This window comes from Myotis daubentonii, chromosome 12 (genome assembly GCF_963259705.1).
Source record: "Myotis daubentonii chromosome 12, mMyoDau2.1, whole genome shotgun sequence".
NCBI lineage: Eukaryota > Metazoa > Chordata > Mammalia > Chiroptera > Vespertilionidae > Myotis > Myotis daubentonii.
In genome coordinates this window covers 70,342,434-70,361,145 of record NC_081851.1, presented here as the reverse complement: position 1 = coordinate 70,361,145, position 18,712 = coordinate 70,342,434, and the positions used below count along the sequence as shown (strand labels likewise).

General features: G+C 51.0%; 1 protein-coding gene across 7 annotated transcripts in view; it reads right to left on the bottom strand.

Moving 5' to 3' along the window:
- Positions 1-18,712, bottom strand: part of ITSN2 (intersectin 2) — a 108,539-nt gene that overhangs the window by 975 nt on the left and 88,852 nt on the right. For 4 of the 7 annotated variants that reach the window (XM_059660415.1, XM_059660416.1, XM_059660414.1 and 1 more), the window contains 10 exons: positions 12,022-12,143; positions 10,760-10,866; positions 9,526-9,709; positions 7,246-7,344; positions 5,401-5,568; positions 4,798-5,013; positions 3,615-3,736; positions 2,859-2,941; positions 918-1,001; positions 349-522 (listed from right to left, as the gene is read on the bottom strand). In XM_059660415.1, the coding sequence (XP_059516398.1) occupies positions 349-522; positions 918-1,001; positions 2,859-2,941; positions 3,615-3,736; positions 4,798-5,013; positions 5,401-5,568; positions 7,246-7,344; positions 9,526-9,709; positions 10,760-10,866; positions 12,022-12,143 (1,359 nt within the window). Of the gene's footprint in view, positions 1-348; positions 523-917; positions 1,002-2,230; positions 2,263-2,858; positions 2,942-3,614; positions 3,737-4,797; positions 5,014-5,400; positions 5,569-7,245; positions 7,345-8,546; positions 9,228-9,525; positions 9,710-10,759; positions 10,867-12,021; positions 12,144-18,712 lie in introns of those variants that run through there. The other 3 variants (XM_059660419.1, XM_059660420.1, XM_059660421.1) reach the window with 3 other exon arrangements.

Below are 18,712 nucleotides of genomic sequence, written 5' to 3'. Positions count from 1 at the left end.
GATTCATACAACTTTCAAATCCCAAACAAGCCCCTCCCTCTGGTCACGGGCTGTGTGGACTGAGTGGAGGTGCGGGGAGGATGGACGCGGGGAGGGAAGCCGCCTGCCTGGAGCCCTTGTCTGGTCGGGAACCTCTCACCCTCCAGCAGGTGCGCGTGGCACAGTTTCTGTGACCCACGTGGGGAGTGACGGGGTCAAACCCCTGAACACCCTGAGGCTGCCCTTCCCCAGGAGGCGCCCGCACAGCTGCCAGGCGAGGGAGCCGTGCGGATGGAGGGTCTGTGGGAGGCAATGCCGGGCGCCCGGCTCCGACCCGAGGGCCCGAGGTCTGGACGCGTCATACTTTACCGTCTGGAGAGAACTGGTCCCTGTCGAACATGGTGAGACACAGCACGTCTTGGTGCAGGTCCTTAATGAAGAACTGGCAGTTGAAGTTCCACTTGGGGTTCAGTGTGTCCTGGAGGGTCCTGGTGGTGTAGCTCTGGGAGCCCATGCTGATTTCACAGTAGGGGTTGCTCTTTCCTGAACCAAAACAAACAAGGACACAGGTGGCACGTGTCAGGTGGCACAGACCGGGCAGCAGGGGGCGCTGCCGGAGGGCCCGTGTCTGCCTGGGGTCTCCCTGTCCCCGGAGCTGACAGGGCCAGGACCCGGGAGTGACCGTGTGGGCTCCGGTGCCCCAGCTGCTCCCCACGAGCCCAGGCAAGTGTCAGTGCAACTTGCTTCATGCTTTCTCCACCCAGAAGCACTGAGGGGAGGCATGTGCTTAGTGGGAAACAGTGGTAATGATACTGGCCCCAAACCACGTTAGTGGCTTGGACACATGACTTTAAAAGCATCCATTATCCGACGCTCAGAAGAGGCCTCAGCAGAGAGCGGGGCTGTCGCCACATCTGTTGAATGAAAGAAGCATTTACCATTTGGTTTGCAGGCTTTTAATTCTGTAGCTTCAATGACATGCACCATCAGACGCCCAATGCCTGAAGTCTTTTGAGAGCGAGCTACAAAACAGGAAGACGAGTCACGTTAACTTCTTCTCTGAGAAAACAGACAGCAAGTGCAGTGGTGACGCTGAGCTGTTCATACTCAGAGTCGGTCTTTCCGAGCCACCTTCACACGGCCCAGCCTCACCTGCCACTGCCCCGGGCCCAGCAGACCAGCGTCTGGCTGCTGGTGCCTTTGCCCGGCCGTGTGGCCTGTCATCTCGGCCCCCCCCCCCCCCCCCCAGCTTCCATTATCCCTGGCTTCTGAGCATCCCCCAGCGGCCGGGCCTGTAGTTCTATGTTTATGTCCGTCTCTTCCGCTAGGAGGAGCCATTGCAGAGCACAGACTATTTACTCACCTTGTATCAACCCCTCAACGAACCAACAGACAGTAATATTAATAAAATTACGGCACATTATATTCGCTCAGCACATGGATACCTACTAACATTTATTGGATACTTACTCTGTGCTAGGCATGTGCCAGACCTTTGTGTAAGCTACTGAAACTGCACGGGCGCCCCAGGTTAATTAAGGCAGCTCTTTGTAACGGTTATCTCCATTTGTGAGAAAACGGGGCGTGGGAAGGACTGGAGCCGCTCACGGCCCACAGCTTCTAAACGGCAGGCCGAAACTTAAACATCAGGTACCAAAGTCTATTTCCTTAAGTACTGGCCGCACTTCCAATGATATGTAAACACTTCAGCTCACAAGGCAGTTTCGCTGAAGCCTTCATTCTATTTAAGGAGGTACTAAAAATGCTTTTCATATGGAGAGAGTGAGTCCGTGAACTCAATCTACCTTAGTAAATATGAAGCTAGTTAAGCAGGTTTTGTTCTCAGGGTGGTAAAAAGACGAACAAAAAGTCTGCTTGGCAAACTATTGATGTTTACCAGGGCGAGGAGAACCTGCTCTATGAGCAGGTGCCTGCCTCTCCTCGGTGCCCACTCCAGGTGGGCAGGGCTGGGCCTGTTCAACGTTGTAGGCCTGGTCAAGACTCACATGGGGCCTGGCACAGAGTAAGTAATCAATAAGTGTCTGAAGAATTAAACATGTGGAAAATGCATATGGACAGGTATTGATGTTAAGCAAAACTAACATGGAAAAACTTTGATTTACATCCCTGACCAATTAAGAGATAGATCTTTGTATGCTTTATAAATGATTCAATCTTTGATTTCCCAATAGCAAGCCTTTAAAATACCATTAAAACAAGACACAATTAGTAAAAGCCAAGTTACACATACCTTTCAGGAGTATGTAACAAAATAAGGAAAACCTGAATAAAAAAACATAAAGAACTGCAACTATAGCGGCCAGGGACACACATGGGGGGACTGCCTGGAGGAGGAGGCGGACAGGGTTTCAAAGGTGAGTTGTTCAATTAGGCAACGGTCCGGGCCCTGAGTTTAGGGTAAGAACTTTGACCTTAACTTGGGCAGCAACAGGGAAGATGTGTAAGGAGGGAGAGAGATACTGAGAGCAGATACTCCAGAAATGAAGGGGCGCGATGGGGCCACGGGGGACTCGTGCTACAGCCTGGGAGGGGGACTGTAGGGGCTGTGTCACGGGAAAAGGAAAGGACCAGGTGAATGGGAAAGAGAACAGTGGGGAACCTATGGGACTCAGCTGCTGCCCAAGGAGAGGTGTGTGTGTATTGGGGGCAGCAGGTGAGGGGCTCCGGAGGCCCAGGAGGTTTGGAACAGCCTGGGGGTGGGAAGAGCAGCTGATCTGCAGCAAGTCTGGCCTTTCACTCCCCCTCTACCCCTCACTGTCACAGCTGCGTCCTGAAGGTAAGGACCCCCCACTCCCCCCACCCCCACTCCTCAGGGCCCCCTGGTGGCTGGTTCCAACAGTCAGGGCCCGCCCGACTACCTTGATAGGCCCTCTCTCGCTTCTTCTTCTCCGTGTCGATGTACTGCTCAGAAGCGGCCTTGATCTTCTGCACCCAGGCAGTCCTGGGGAAAGCAGAGCACAACCTTTGGGCAGCTTTCCCCGCACCTCCCAGGTCAACCAGGAGCCAAAGCCCGGCACCCCTCTCCTCTCTTTGGCTAACCTCGGCTTAAACAAGTTCCCAATCACAGGCTTAATATTCGCTCAGCTCAAAGATTCGTTTGCTAACTGAGGTCGAGCTGATCATTTCTAGACAGTCCTGACCACTTACAAAAGGGCAGGCACCGCTTAGACACGGCGGGCACCGCTCCGAGCGCCCGGACTCGGCAGACACTGCGAGGTGCCCCACGAGAGGGAAGATGCAGCTGCATCAATGGTGTTTAGCAGTGACAGGTCCCCGCACACTGGGGTGTGCACCCATTGCCATCAGAGGCGCTGTCTGAGCGCCACCCTAGAGGCCGCCTGGCTGGCCAGGCCGTGGGAGGAGGACCGCAGTCCACACTGGGGCAGGGGAGGCAGCCGGTCCGGCCGGTCCTGTGGGTGCAGCGATGGGACTGTGTCCGAGAGGCGCGAGCAGGGCCTCTGGAGACCAGAGGGGCACTGGCTGCTGCCTGAGGGGTTTCAGCAGCGAGTGCATGTGGGTCTGCCCTGCGGGAAGATGCTGTGTGAGGAGGTGGCTGGGATCAGCCTCCCAGCGGGCTGGGCAGGGCACTGGTCATAAGAGGCCATGAGACTGACCTCTCGTTAATGTTGTCTGTCCGGAGGGTGTAGACCCGGTCAATGTGAGAGATGTGGAAGACAGGCTCCTCGCTGGACGGGTCTGTGGGCAGTTTCACCAGGACTTCATTCAGGAAAATGGGCTGAAAGAGTTAGGCCAGAACACAGGCTGTGGGATGGGCCAGACACTCTGCCCCCTCGCCCGGAGTTCTGTCTGTCCTCCAGAGCCTCGTGCCAAGGGCTGTCTGACCCTCTGGGGCAGCAGGAGGGCCCTGGCGAGCATATGCTGAGCGAGATAAGCCAGTCAGAGAAAGACCGGTATCACATGATCTCACACTATGTGGAAGCCAATGAGCAAAACAGATCCAGAGACAGAAGCATGGGACAGACTTTGGAATCTCAGAGGGAGGGCGGGGGGGGGGGGGAGGGGGTTGTGGGGGGATGGTGAAGGGGAGGGGAGGGGGATGGTGAGAGGGAGGGTGGGGGGATGATGAGGGGGAGGGTGGGGGGATGGTGAGGGGGAGGGTGGGGGGATGATGAAGGGGAGGGTGGGGGGTGGTGAGGGGGGGTGGGGGGATGGCGAAGGGGAGTGTGGAGGGATGGTGAGGGGGAAGGTGGGGGATGGTGGTGGGGGGTGGGAAGAGATCAACCAATGAACTTGTATGCATAACCCGAGGACAGACGATAGGGTGGTGAAGGCCTGGGGCGGGCTAGAAGGGGCCAATGGGGGGAAACAGGGGCCACAGGTAATACTTTCAACAATAAAGATTACATTAAAAAAGAAAAAGTGCCTCTTGGAGAAGGAGAGGGGGGTGTAGCTTCCAGAGGCTTATTGGGGAGGAAGAAACGGCCTCCGTTTTGTGAAGGTAACTATCGGGGGTGGACTAGGTGTGACTGAACCGAGGACAGGGGCTCCGAGCTGTGACTGCTCCCGCGATAGGGCCTCCCCTCCGCACACTGCACCTGGCACTCTACCCCCAGACCCGATGCTGAATGCGAGAGGCGGGTCATGTGTCACGGCTGCCAGAACCCGAGCTGGAGCCCCTGGTGGCTGTCAGGGCAGTGAAGGCCCAGCCACACGGGCCCTTCCCCGGGAAGGGACAAGGGAGGTGAGCCACCTGGAGCAGGGGTGGGGCCGCGGGGACAGGAAGGGCCAGGCCCGGAAGGAGGTGCCGGTGCCGCTGCTGCCGGGACGGCCACTCACCATCTTATACATTTTGAACTGAGCGTTGGACTTGGAGCTGAAGAGCTTCTCGGCGCCCGAGGACACGGCGAACTGCTTGACCAGGTGGGTGAGGAGCAGGAAGTCGTTGAAGAGGAAGCCATGCAGCTCCTTGTTGCTCTTGGTCTTGTGCAGCTTCCCGCTGTGCAGCAGCTTCCGCGGCCCCAGGCAGTTGGTGAGGGAGTTGAAAATGAGTTGCTTCAGGAGAAAGACACGGTCAGTGTGTAAGTCCCAACACGCACCGTCCGGCATCCCAGGCGGGAGCCGGGCCCGAGGGTTCTGTGGGAGCCCTCTCTATGGGAATGTGGACACAGCATTCACCTGCACACACGGTGTTTCTCTCCCAGCGGGCGCAGTGAGAACGGCCACTCACACCCACAGTCCTGGCTCTAGCAGCTGAGCTCAAAGACCTCAAGACATAAGCGCCAAATCCCTCTGTACGAGGAAGGAGGACGACGGCCCAGAAAGGTGGGCCCTGCGTGCACCTGCGCTGAGCTGAGGTGCAGGCGGTCCACACTGGGGGAGGCTGGCCCCGGTCCCCACCCAGGGCCTGCCCGGCGGCCCGGCTCCCACCACAGGCCTCACCTCCGCGAGGCCCTCGCACTGGACGTGCGTCTGGATCCACTCCAGGCGGTCCGAGTTTTCCTTCTCCCGGACTCCTTCGTTCACTTGAGAGCAAAGCTCTTCTGCCCGCTCGAGGGCCAGCTTCAAGGAGGAATGGTCCACGTGACTCTCTGGCGTGTTCTCCAGAATCTGGGAAAGAGTGGCCGGGTCACGTGGGGTGTACTGTGCCTACCACCCCCCACCCGGGCGTCCAACGGCTGCCGCGATGTGCTGGGTGCCAGGCTGGGCACTGAGAACCCAACGGCGAGCAAGTCGTCATTAGCTCTCGAGAAGCTTTCTCCCCCGAGTCCTTGGGGAGACAGGCGACACAGCTACGAGAGGGTGTGCCGAGTGCGACATGGATCTCGTGCCCTGAAATCTGTGGGGCTCTGCCGGCTCTCCAGCGGGGCCTGGGTAAGAGGCCCTAGGTTAGAGGGCGCCTCCCTCTCCCCCAGTGACTGAAGCCACGTGCCTTTAGGGTGGACCCTCCAGTATAAAGGGGCTGCAGCTCTGAAAAATCTGTGAGTTTGCTGAATAGCAATGGTTCATAACATTTTTGGGGTCATTGAACCTTTTGAAAAATCTGATAAAAACAATGAATCCCCTGCTACAGGAAGAAAACAATACAATTATGTGGTTAGGATATAGGAAAACACACTCGGTTCATTCAAACTAAAGTACAAATGTGAAAGGCCAGAGGGAGAATAGAGCTGAGTGTGTCCCTCCAGAAATGAGCGGCCCTCAGTGGACGACCCCTCTGGCCTCCCCAGTCAGGAGAGCTCTTTCCTAATTCCAAAGTGAGAAAGCCCTGGAGCCTAAAGGCTTTCTTAACACTCACTGGGAGAAAAACCTCACCTGAACTGAAGAGATGCATTTACTTTTTCTACTTACAGTGATTACCCACGTTTTCACCGTAGGAATATTAACGTGTTTGGCTACCGGTGCTGCCCAGGCTTTTTGGGGGATCATATAGTATACAGTGTTTGAATTACATTCTGAATTCTGAAACATATTGGGCCCAAAATATTTCGTTTCAGGGACGGTGTAGATTAACACATACTGTGTCTGTTTGGTGTCATAACTGTAACACGAGCTCGGAAACATAGGCCTACAGTGAGCTAACATGGCTACAGAGCAACCATGGTCAAGGGAGAACCAATAAAAGCAAGTCTTGTATTATTACTACTGTTTTTCTTTGCAAGGTGGTTAATATACATCAAATATTAATGTGTGTGGAATAATCCTTCGTTACGTCTGCCTCCTCCCGAGGCCTTATATTGGCTCAAGAGGCCCACATTGCTTATGACGAAAGATGGGTGGGATGTTAGGACTGTTCCGTCAGCACGTGGAGGTGAGGGGACGATGCGCACTCTGTTTAGGACATGCTGAGCGGGACACCCTGGGACACTGGGCAAAGGTGCTCAGTTGGTAAATGAATTTAAGTTTCAGCAGAAAGACTGGAGCCCAAGGTTGTGCTGCTGGTGGACCCTGGGCTCCAGGCGGGCTTCCCCCCAGGAGACCTAGAGGGGCTTCACCTGCCAGACACACTCAGGACTCTGAGAGGCGGGGTTCCCCGTGAAGGGGCGACAGGTTACCAAGTGATGCTTCTTTTCATTGCTCACGTCCAAGGATTCAGCCCTTCAGATTGTATTGGGTGTTCATGGTGCGCACACACGTGCACATGCACGCGCACACACTCCCCCCCGTGCCTGGTCCAGGAGGCAGTGGAGGGAGGTGATGGGCGGGGAGAGGGTGCTGGTGTACTGAGGCTCCCTGTCGGCCTCTGTGGCCCTCGCAGGGTCCTGCCCTGTCCCGGCGGGCACTCACGCTTCGGATGAGGAGTGGGTAGCGGGTGATCCTCTGCATGGGCTTGAGCAGGAAGCTGGAGAGGGGCATGCCTTTACACCGCGGGTCAGACGCCAGCTTCTGCAAAACAAGAGAGGCTCGTGGGGGAGTCACCGCCCGGGAGAGCAAGGAAACAGCTGTACTCCTGACCCTTTAGATCTCAGATTCCTTTCAAAACTCAGGGTCCATGGTGATGCATTCGGAGTAGCATAGCAGTATCTCACCTCGTGTGCCCGACCCAACGACGCTTCGCAGTTGCTTCTCACAGGTGTCTGACAGCCCGCGTGATCGAATCACTCCTTCCTTTGCTTCCAAAACCACTCAGCTGTCTTCCCAGTCCACCGACCTCAGTCACCTCCCTTCTCCTCTACCCACTCTGAACGGTAGGTGCTGCCCCAGGTCCCTCCCCGGCAGCGGAGAACCTGAGTCCATAACCCAGACCCTCTCTGAAGCTCACCACATTACTCTCCTTCTCACCTGTAGCCCCAAAGACCCTCCATACCTCAACATACCCAACACCAAGTCCTCATCTCCCCTCCTAAAAGCCTTCCTTTCTACCCCTATGCCTATCAGAGCTGCTAGCACCGTTCTACACCCACCCACCTTCCCCCATGCCTGGGAGTCACCACTGACGCCAATCTCTCTTCTAAGTAGGTCTTGATTGCCTCCCCTGCCCGCCCCCGCCCCCCCACACGCCTGCCCGTTGTCCTTACTTGATTAGTAACAAGTGCTACCATTTACTGAGCACCTAACTGTGTCAGGTAATGAATGCATTAACCTTTGCTAGTCCTGGCCCTTCATTCTTCTGCTCTTTGGCTAATTCATACTTCTCTCTGAAAACTCAGAGCAGGGGTCCTCAAACTTTTTAAACAGGGGCCAGTTCACTGTCCCTCAGACTGTTGGAGGGCCGGACTACAGTTTAAAAAAAACAACTATGAACAAATTCCTATGCATACTGCACATATCTTATTTTGAAGTAAAAAAACAAAACGGGAACAAATACAATATTTGTATTTGCATGTGGCCCACGGGCCGTAGTTTGAGGACCCCTGCTTTAGAAGGTAAATGTCCGATTTTTTATTTTACTATTGATTATTACATGAAAACATTCAGATGCACTCACAATTTTACATTTACCTAATCTGATCAATGCTTGTTTCTACAAACTTGGTTCCTTTCTGTTTCTTCTAGTTCATCTGTAGGCAGCCCCTTACCTGTCCTCAGAGCCTTATACTGAACCATCGGTGCACCGCTGAGATCATCCTCAGGAAGCCAATGTAACTGGCATCCACTGAGCGCTTACAGAGGCTGGTCTCTGTGCTGTTGTATTGAAGGGTATTATCGGGTCATCCCTGGCTCACAGGTGAAGGGACTAGAGGCATCAGGCATTAAGTGACTTACCCAGGTCACCCACTGGACAGTGGGTGGGGCTGGGATTGCAACCTCACTGTCCCATTCTGAAGCCTTTCTTGTTCTAAGCATATTTTCTTGCCTCCTGGGATAAACCTTTTTGGTTGTGGTAGACTCTTCTTTCCATATGATACTTAATTCTATTCACTGTTTTTAAATTATACTTTAACAACTATATTATAAGAGCTATTGTGTTATAACCCCTGCCCCATCTTTGCTCACTGCTGTGTCACTGCAGGGATGCCGCTGACTCATTGTACCGTGCGCAGTGCGGAGTGCAGTGCGGCTCTCTGCTCACGCACTGCCTGCTTGTAAGTTATGGCCACAGCACCAGGAACCAGTCATTCTGCAAGGTTTGATGACATCTGTGTACACGTCCAGTATATGTATAGGGTCACAGACATGCGTTTTATGTATTATCCTAATTCCTGGCATCACCATTTCCTTTTGTCCACACTTCCTTATTCATCCACTCATTGTAAGTTTTATTTTATCTTGTTACATTTTATACACTTCAGTAAGCTATTATGTATTCTTTCTGGAATAAGATGGGTCTAATATAAATAAGTTTACAGTATTAAGAAAGTGACATTCTGAATTTGGGGGGTATAAAGTAGCTGAGTTTTGTAAACAGGCTTAAAAAAACACTCTGCTATATTAAGATGGGCAAAATCATGGTCAAGTGCCAAGAAAAATAAACTCAAGATGAAAGGCTACACGAAGCAACCAGAACGTTCTTTGCTATATTTGTATCTCCTTGGGAAACATGGGGATACCTCCCACCCCCGTGACTGTGATTCCCCCTCCGCCTCAGAACAGGCTGGCATGTTATGGTCCCCAGAATGGCGTTACCTTTAAAAATTCTTTGAAGTCCGTGTCCTCGTCGGTCTTCTGCTGTAAGAGAGCGGCTCCGTTGAGCTGGCAGCTGCAGAACCGGATGTAGGCCTGCATGTGGGACAGCTCGGCCGCCAGGATGTCCCCGATCATCTGCACCGGCATCTTCTCGCCCCCGGTCTTCTTCCGAACCCGCAGGGCCCTGCAACCAACACACTCTCTCACTTTCTGCTTCTGAGTGACTGTCCCGTGAGGACCTAACGTAGTGATAACCAGTGAGTTCCGGGAAAGCCTCTGGCACCCAGAGGGCACAGTCAGAAGGAGGAGGAGGCAGCTTGGCCAGAAAGCCCTGCTGGCCAAGCCCTCCTGGGTGAAATGTCAGTAAAGAAGAATAAGCACACGGGGTCAGTACACATGGGCGTTTCTTCTGACTCATTTCTATGCCTTTGGGATTGCTGTGGTTTCACCTTAGTTTCTTAGCAAAGTTTCTTTTGACAAATTCCAACTTGTTCTCACTCTCTAGGGCAGTGGTTCTCAACCTTCTGGCCCTTTAAATACAGTTCCTCATGTTGTGACCCAACCATAAAATTATTTTCGTTGCTACTTCATAACTGTCATGTTGCTACTGTTATGAATCGTCATGTAAATATCTGATATGCAGGGTGGTCTTAGGCGACCCCTGTGAAAGGGTCGTTCGACCGCCAAAGGGGTCGCGATCCACAGGTTGAGAACCGCTGCTCTAGGGACAAAGGGAGCAAGAGCCCACAGGGCCAGGTGTGGAGGGGGAGGGAGCCTCTGCCCAGGACAGCTGCTGGGCCCCAGGAGGGAGGAGGCAGCCAGAGCTGGGACCGCTGATCCTCCTCCCCGGAGTCTGTCCGCACGGGCACAGGGACGGAAAATCTCCCCAAGGAGTGGCCGAGGGGCTGCCCAACTGGCCAATTATGTGTGGGCCAGGAGCTGCCACTTCTGACTCCACCCAAGACAGAGTCAAGTATATGTTGATACAGTGTGTTTAATGCTTTAATGTCTTTGTCTCGTCAAAGTATTTTCTTTGTTATATTTCTTTACTTTGATAATGAGGTATGTTACAGTTACAGGGCATTTCATACCATAATAATAAAATGAAAAGCCCGAGAGAGCAGAGAACAGTGGAAGGTCCTTCGCTAAGGGGCCCTGCGGGGAGTTCCGTGCGCAAGTCTGGGGCCTGGGGACGGGTGGGGTGGCGCCACGAGGGGTGAGGCTCTGCACTCACTTCAGCAGCTTCGTGTTAGACATGATGAGCTCCTTCCAGTTCACGAAGATCAAGGTCATTTCTCCTTCGGTGAGCGAGCCCGACTCTGCCATCCGTTTCTGAAAAACCTAAGTTTTAAACACGAAAGGAAAAAGTTGGCTGAAGTGTGAATTTACAACCTATGAGGTCTACATCAAACAACACCTTCAGACACGAGCTAATCCGATCATGGTCTTCCTAAGTAAACGTGTTTATGATGGTTAACCTCTCTGGCTTCCCTACTGACTGCCATTTGGGCTCCTATCAGGGGGGTCCTAAGGACTGAGTCCGGCCATCGCCTCGGGAGAAGTGGCTCTCACACTCTGTCCTGGCCGCTGCGGAGGGGAAAGGAACTCCTGCACGCAGCACCTGCACCGACAGCCTGCGGAGCTGGTGAAGGCGGCCCGCTGTCAGGCTGAGCACCTCAGCGTTCCCTGAGCAGTTTGTCGAAGTTCAGCAAAATAAACAGCGGAGACTTATGTCACCCCCAAGACTGACAACCACGCAAACAGGGAGGTGAAAGGCAGGCTCAGGAGGCTGCAGCTTCTGCTCCGTGCTGTTACCAGGAGGCGCATGGCCAGGCAGACGATGCACCTGTTGAGCCTGTGCGTGTGTGTTGGGGGAGGAGGGGTCCCCTGGTCTCCTTAGGTGGTTTATTTAACTAAAAGCCATGGAAACAAAACTATAAAGCCTCACTCTATTTACTCAAACACACATCATCTTGAAGAACCACGCTAACAGCCGTTGTCAGCATAGGGGCCACTGCTGACCTCAACCGGCACAAACATAAACAGTGACTAGATGGCAATTGGGAGATATTTTACAATATGGCCCTCGCTGGTTTTCCAAACGGATACAAACGTGAGGGGAACACTCCCACTGCTTAATAATTCCTCCATCAGGGTTCATGACAATGTCAGGTGTCAAAACAGCAGTGTAAATAAAGTTAGTGCCCTCCCACCTACTCGGTACCCTGTCCTTCCCAGATGGGCCTCTACCACTTCCGACGGAGGCGCCTGAGTGCCTCTTGTGCGTCCTCTCTCTCTCTCTCTCTCTCTCTCTCTCTCTCTCTCTCTCTCTCTCTCCACTCTGAATTACCTAATCTGGGAAAAAGTTGGCTTCAGATCTGAGCCCTCTCCAACGGGCAGGGAAAGCATTTGAGAGGGTGAGAACTCCCGTCACTGCTTGTGAACTCACAGGCCCCCACCCCTCCGCTCCCAGAGCCGGTCAGCCGGGCCCCTCACCTCCACGACCAGCTGCAGGTCGTCCACGTACCGCTCCTCAGTCTGAATCAGCTCGTGGATGTAGCCCTGCCTCTTCCTCTCCATCGGCTGCATGGTGTCCAGCGTTTGGAGATCAGCACACCCTATGGAAACACAGGGTAGCGTTTCAAAATAGTACTTTAATCTTCTCTGCAGAAAACCGAAATCTGTCAGCAGATGCGCTGGGTTTCCAAATGCTGCCTCGCAGGAACTACACAGCTTTCCAAAGAGCCCGGGCCTTCCGCGGGCGGCGCACACCTGCGGACAATGACCACTCGGGGCTCCCAAGCAGCGAATCAGCAACACCTATAACAGGTCAATTTCCTTTCCAACGAGGAAATGACAGGATGAAGGATTTAAACAAAATTCTCAGAGAGATCAGCAGTGGGCTGAGCTTGTGAAGACTCTATGCCAGTCTCACGTCTCAAGACATTTCCAAAGATACTGAAATGGTTAAATGACTCACATGCTTCAGACCAGTGTTTGTCAAGCCACAGGTCATGAGCTCCCCACCGGTCACGATATCCGGTTAGTTTTGTAAATAGAAGCTGTCACGTGCAAGCACTGTTCTCTGAAAAATGTTAGGTAGGTACATATGTGGGGATGTAAAATGTATTTCCTACTGTGAGCTGCGGCTTAAAACGTGTTTGAGAAACATTTCTGTAGCTTTCTCAAAGTCAAGTGCTACGTCAGGAAACCTACAGCTCCCAGCAGCCACCGGTTCCCAACAAGACCACTTAACCCACGAGGACTGGCGGTCTGGGATTCACACGAGCCGCCTCACGTCAGGGTGAGAGGGGGATCGATTTACAGGCACATGGGAGCTGAACGAAATGTCAGACTGGGAAGTGACATAATCCAGAACCAGTCGGTAAGCAGCTGGTGCACACCGACAGGGGAAAACAGCTCAGGTCTCAGACAGAAAGAAAAGGCAGGTAGTTCCCAACAGCTACAGCACCAAGCAGCAAGAGGTGCAGGTCTACAAGCTGGAGAGAGAAAGTGAAGGAGGCGTGGGTGACTTCTGAAGGAGAGGCAATCAGGGAGGGCGGCAGGAGGAAGGGGCAGCCTTGGGCAGTGCCCAGGTGGATAGGGCAGCGTCTGGACAGATGCAGCCGTACCGCACGGGGAGGTGGTTGGCCAGCACTGGGAATGAACAGACAAAGCCACAGAGGCAGAAAATGCCAGGATCAGACTGGGCTGTTAAAGGGGCTTTCTTGCCCTAGCCGGTTTGGCTTAGTGAATAGAGCGTCGGCCTCCAGTCAAGGGCATCTGCCTGGGTTGCAGGCTCCATCCCCAGTAGGGGGCATGCAGGAGGCAGCTGTTCAATGATTCTCTGTCATCATTGATGTTTCTATCTCTCTATTCCTCTCTGAAATAATAATAATAAATATATATATATTTAAAAAAAAATAAAAAATAAAGGGGCTTTCTTTTTCTGGTGGCCTGTGAATATTTATATACTTTGTACAGATTGGGGCTTACTGGTAGTTATAATGAAGGCAGCTGTTCTATTTTTTGCACATGTTGCCAACAGCTTTAAAAAAAAAGTACTCTCACAGTAAAACGAAAATTGAATAAGGCAGGCTTGGTGCTACCAAGAAGAAAACAGTGCCTCTGTCATGTTCACAATCATCAAGCTTCTCCTAGGGTTGTATTTTATTCGGTTCCACCAGGGAGAACCGCAGGAACGACTGAGGTTCTGGACCAGCAGGGCAGGCACATGCCTGTCAGACCGGACAGTCAGTCGCAAGGAGGCGGTGTGCGCTGACACCGGACGGAGCGCTTCTGACCCCGATGCGGTCCATGTCACGGGTCCGAGTTGCCAGCCGACTCCGATGGAAGCCAGCAGAGCAGTCTAAGGCGACCTCCTCTCTTACACTAGAATTTCACAAGTTTCAGTCATGCGCATTCCACCACACCCATGTTCCAGCTCCACTATTAGTTATTCATTCACCCGTTTCCTCTACATCAGCGGTTCTCAACCTGTGGGCCGCGACCCCTTTGGGGGTCGAACGGCCCTTTCACAGGGGTCGCCTAAGACCATCGGAAAACACATATATAATTACATATTGTTTTTGTGATTCATCACTATGCTTTAATTATGTTCATTTTGTAACAATGAACACATCCTGCATATCAGATATTTACATTACGATTCATAACAGTAGCAAAATTACAGTTATGAAGTAGCAACGAAAATAATTTTATGGTTGGGGGTCACCACAGCATGAGGAACTGTATTAAAGGGTCGCGGCATTAGGAAGGTTGAGAACCACTGCTCTAAATGTACTCACGTTGAGTTAAACGTCTAGGGAGCTATGGATCGGATGCACTGGTTATGTTTCCTCTAATAATAAATGACCTTTACAGTGAGTCCTCTCGGGTGCTGTTCTGCATGTCATTGCTTGTGTGCCACCTGGACACGTGTGCCACGCTTTGGGGAGCGATGACATTAAAACCCACCAGCATCGGCCTCTCTATCTGTTCTGCGCCTCAGAATAATAGGGAGCATCTCAGATATTTTACCCTTTCTAAGGCTGGGACATATGTGACATTAACTTTATCAGGGTGACTTGGGGACAGTCTTGTACCCCACCCCCTAGCTGGCCCTTTTGCATGTCATTCTCTGTTCCAGTTTCCATCCGGACCCTGCCCTTCACTTTCAGATGTTCTTCCGGCAGATGATAGGGAAGATGCCCCTTTCCCTTCGTGCTCACGCGCCCCTGCACTTCCCTCCTGTGCCTAGGGATGGGACTGTGTCAATCCCTCCCTCCAGCCAGCATCCTGAACCGACCCTCTCCTGCAGGACCCTTCCCCATGCTCACAATTCCAGGGTCAGTATCCACGGGTTCCTTTTTAGCCCAGACGCGCGGTTCAGTGTCCCTCCTACCCCACTCCCTCCTCAAGCACCCTCGCTCTGGTCTCACAGCCAAATGGCCAATCCCCCCAGCTCTCCCTGTCACTTCACCAATTTCGAGTACTTTGGCTTCTGTCCCCCTGCTCCATGGACACTGCTCTGGTGAAGGTAACAATGACCTTGCCATTACCAAATCCAGTGACCTCCTCCACCTGCCCACAACACTGACCCCAGGAGGAGTCCCGCCCCCAGCCTTTGTGACTCTCATCACCACGGTGCTTGGTGCTTTGTTCTGTACCTGTGCCTCTTGCCTGCCTCCAGGCTCCCTGCTCTCCTGGGAGTTCAATGCACTCGGACAATGCCGCAGCCTGGGGATTCCCCTGGGAGGGGCCTGCCCTCAGGAACATGTCGTGTGATGAACCCAGAGGGTTCCCTCGTTTTGGAGGAGAGGGGAAGTGCCTTTTGAGAACGGAGGAGTCAGGGTTTGTGGGAAGAATACACCTTTGCCAATCTCTGTCCCTGCACCGTCCAATGTGGCAGCCATAGCAACGTGGGACTACGGAGCACTGGAACTGTGGCCGCCCAGACAGAGAAGTGCTGCCCGCGTACAATGCCCCGTACAAAGGCCGAGTGCAAAGACCTCGCACAGAAAACCCAGGGTGTAAAGTAGCTGATCACACGCTAAACTGTTCCTGTGGGATGGACAAGTACGGATCGGTAGTTACAAGACAGTCACACGGATGTAAGCTGCAGCATAGGAAATACAGTCAGTACGATGGTAATAACCGGGTATGGTGCCAGGTGGGTCCTGGAAGTATCAGGGGGCACACTCTGTACAGCACACAACTGTCTAAACACTATGCTGTACACCTGAAACCAATACAAACTACTACTGACTGTAAGCTGTAATTGAAAAAAATTAAATGCAAAAAAATATTAAAAAACAGAAATGCTAACATTTTGGATAATACTGGGTTAAGAAAAAAATTATTTTCATTAATGTTTCTTTTTACTTTTTTTAGTGTGGCTGCTGGAAATTTTAAAATTACATTTGGGGGTGCATTTGTGACTGACATTATATTTTTATTGAACAGCTCAAGCCAGCTGCAACATTTCTTATTATTTTGTTATGTTCAGACCGAACAGAATGCTCGGTGGCTGGATATTTGCAGGAGGAAGCCCTCGCTTGGTGGCACGGGTGCCGGAGTCTCCACATGCAGCCACCACCACCTTTTAGCCACCCTGGCCTGAGCCCCGACCTCATGATGTGCTTTACACACAGTCTCTGCACAGAGCCATCTTACCCACCTGTCACGGTGCGGCTCACGTGATCCTACCTTGGGGAAACCTTTCTCATCCTGTCTCTCTTACCCCAGACTGCCTCTCCTTTGTTTCGATGGAATTGGTGTGTGTCTGTATTTTAACACTTCACAAGATGTAGCTTGTATTGTAGCTCATCTGTATATTGTCGGTATGCCTGTCTTTCCCAATGCAGTCAGGGACTGTGCCTAACACCGTTCCTTTATTTCAAACTTGGCAGAGGTCAGGAAATATTTTCCCCAGACCCACTCCTCACCTTTCCCCTGCTCTGCTCCTGCACAAAGGCCAACCCCCAGGCTGCTTTTGTAAGCTCTAATTTAGTTGGTGTCTGCCTGCACTTGCCCAATGAGAGAAGGCTCCGGCAGGAGACTGAAGACTACCAGGCAGACTAGGAAAAAAAAAATCTCTTGCCAGATTATAAGAAAGCTTTTAGTCTCTGCTTGGTAAAGAATAGAAATGCGGGGCTTGCATCTCACACAAGTTTGAAGTTGAAGAAGTCCTTCACTGATGAATCAACACATGTGGACCTGGAGAAGGAATATATCTTCCAAGGACAGCTCGTGGTCAACTGGGCACAGATTCCTAACGAGGGTCTAGCAGCCACTGCTGACAGGGGCCACTCACCCACGCTGCATTTCAGGGAAAAGCTATGGGCCGAACGTTCGGCCTCCCCACTGTGCTCTTGCTGTCTGCATCAACTGTTAGAAAGGACTTCCCAGTATCCTCTCTTGACCAGTGGGCTCTGAGATCTGCCCATCCAATGGGAACTGTGTGACAATACCCTCATTTGCATCTACACTGACCAATCAGAATGCATGATTCCAACCAATCAGAACCATGCTTTTTGGAACTACCAGAATTGTGGTATTTTGATTCCTCATTTGCATCAAAATGGACCAATCAGGAAACAAGGTGAGAACTTTCTCTCTAAAAAGCAGCTGTTCCCTTCATCTTGGTGAAGTGCACTTTCAATTTCCCTGGAGGTTGCATTCCTCTAGTTTGCAAACTGTTTATTCGAATAAAGTTTCTTCTCTTTCCACACTTCAGATTGGGAACTTTGTTAACACAAAAATTGGTGATACCCTTAGGTGCGTGGCTAAAGAAAATATACAACTGCTCTCACAGCCTTGGTCATGCAGGATTTACACAGAAAAACCATCTCACTAAATGTGAGTTAAAATTAAAAATTACAAAAAACAACAAATGATGCACCATAAATAAAAAAATGAGGATCAGGACCCCAAGAACATAAGATATAGAACAAAATATAGAATAAAAAATATAAAATATGTATGTTTAAAATAACCCAAGACATATATGAAGGGCTTGGAAACCCTAAGCAGATTCAATAAAAGGAATAGGCAGATTGGAAAAAGAAATGAATAAATATGGCAAACATTATCATGGAAATAATAAATTAATAGATCCAACACATCTGAAGAATTAGTAAGTCTGAAAACAGAGCTGAAGAAACTACTTAGACAAAAGGATAGAAAACATAAAACAGGTTATAAAATACATAAAACATAAAACAGAGGACATCCCTGGCTGGTGTGGCTCAGTTGATTGGAGTGTCGTCCCGCACACCAAAAGGTGGCAAGTTCAATCCCAGGTCAGGACACATGCAGGAGGCAATCGACTGATGTTTATCTCTCACATCAATGTTTCCCTTTCTATCTTTAAGATTACACACACACACACACACACACACACACACACACACACGACAGAATAACAAGGCCCAACAAAATCTAATAGGAATCTAGGATGGGAGGATAAAAAGAATGGGAAGAGGTCATACTGAATTACAATGGTTGAGAACTTTCTAGAACCGATGAAAGATATAACTCCACAGATTTAAGAGGAACAATGACTCCTGATTTTGGTGGTGGGGATCCTTAGACTGCAAAACACAAAGGAGGAAGAAAAAATTAAAACAGAAAGCAAAAGTAAAATAACTACACAGGAACAACAATCAGAATGGTTGCTCATTTCTTGAGCCAACAATAGGGGTTGTTGAGAAAAAAACCCTGTCAAATTAGAATCCTAATTAGACTATCATGGATGAGGGAGGAATAAAGACATTTTCAGGTGAAGTCTGAGAGCATTTACCACTTATAGTTGTGACTAAAGGAACTATTACAAATTGCATTTTGGGAAGAAGGAAACTGAATAAGAAGGAAAAAAAAGGTGTAAGGAATGGTTTTTAAAAAAAGGAAAAGGAATGGTGAACACAAAGACTAGCAAATATATGAAAAATCAAAACAATTATTGATAGTATAAAACAATAATAATGACTAGGTTGGTGTAAATTCAAGGCGAATTTTGAAAAAAAAGCAAAGAATATGCATGATAAACAAAATATACAATAAGGTAATATAAATAAAATAGTAAATATTTCTGTAAAATAAATAGTTTAAATCTGCCAGTTGAAAGAGATTCTAGATCAGCGGTTCTCAACCTGTGGGTTGCGCCCCCTTTGGGGGTCAAACGACC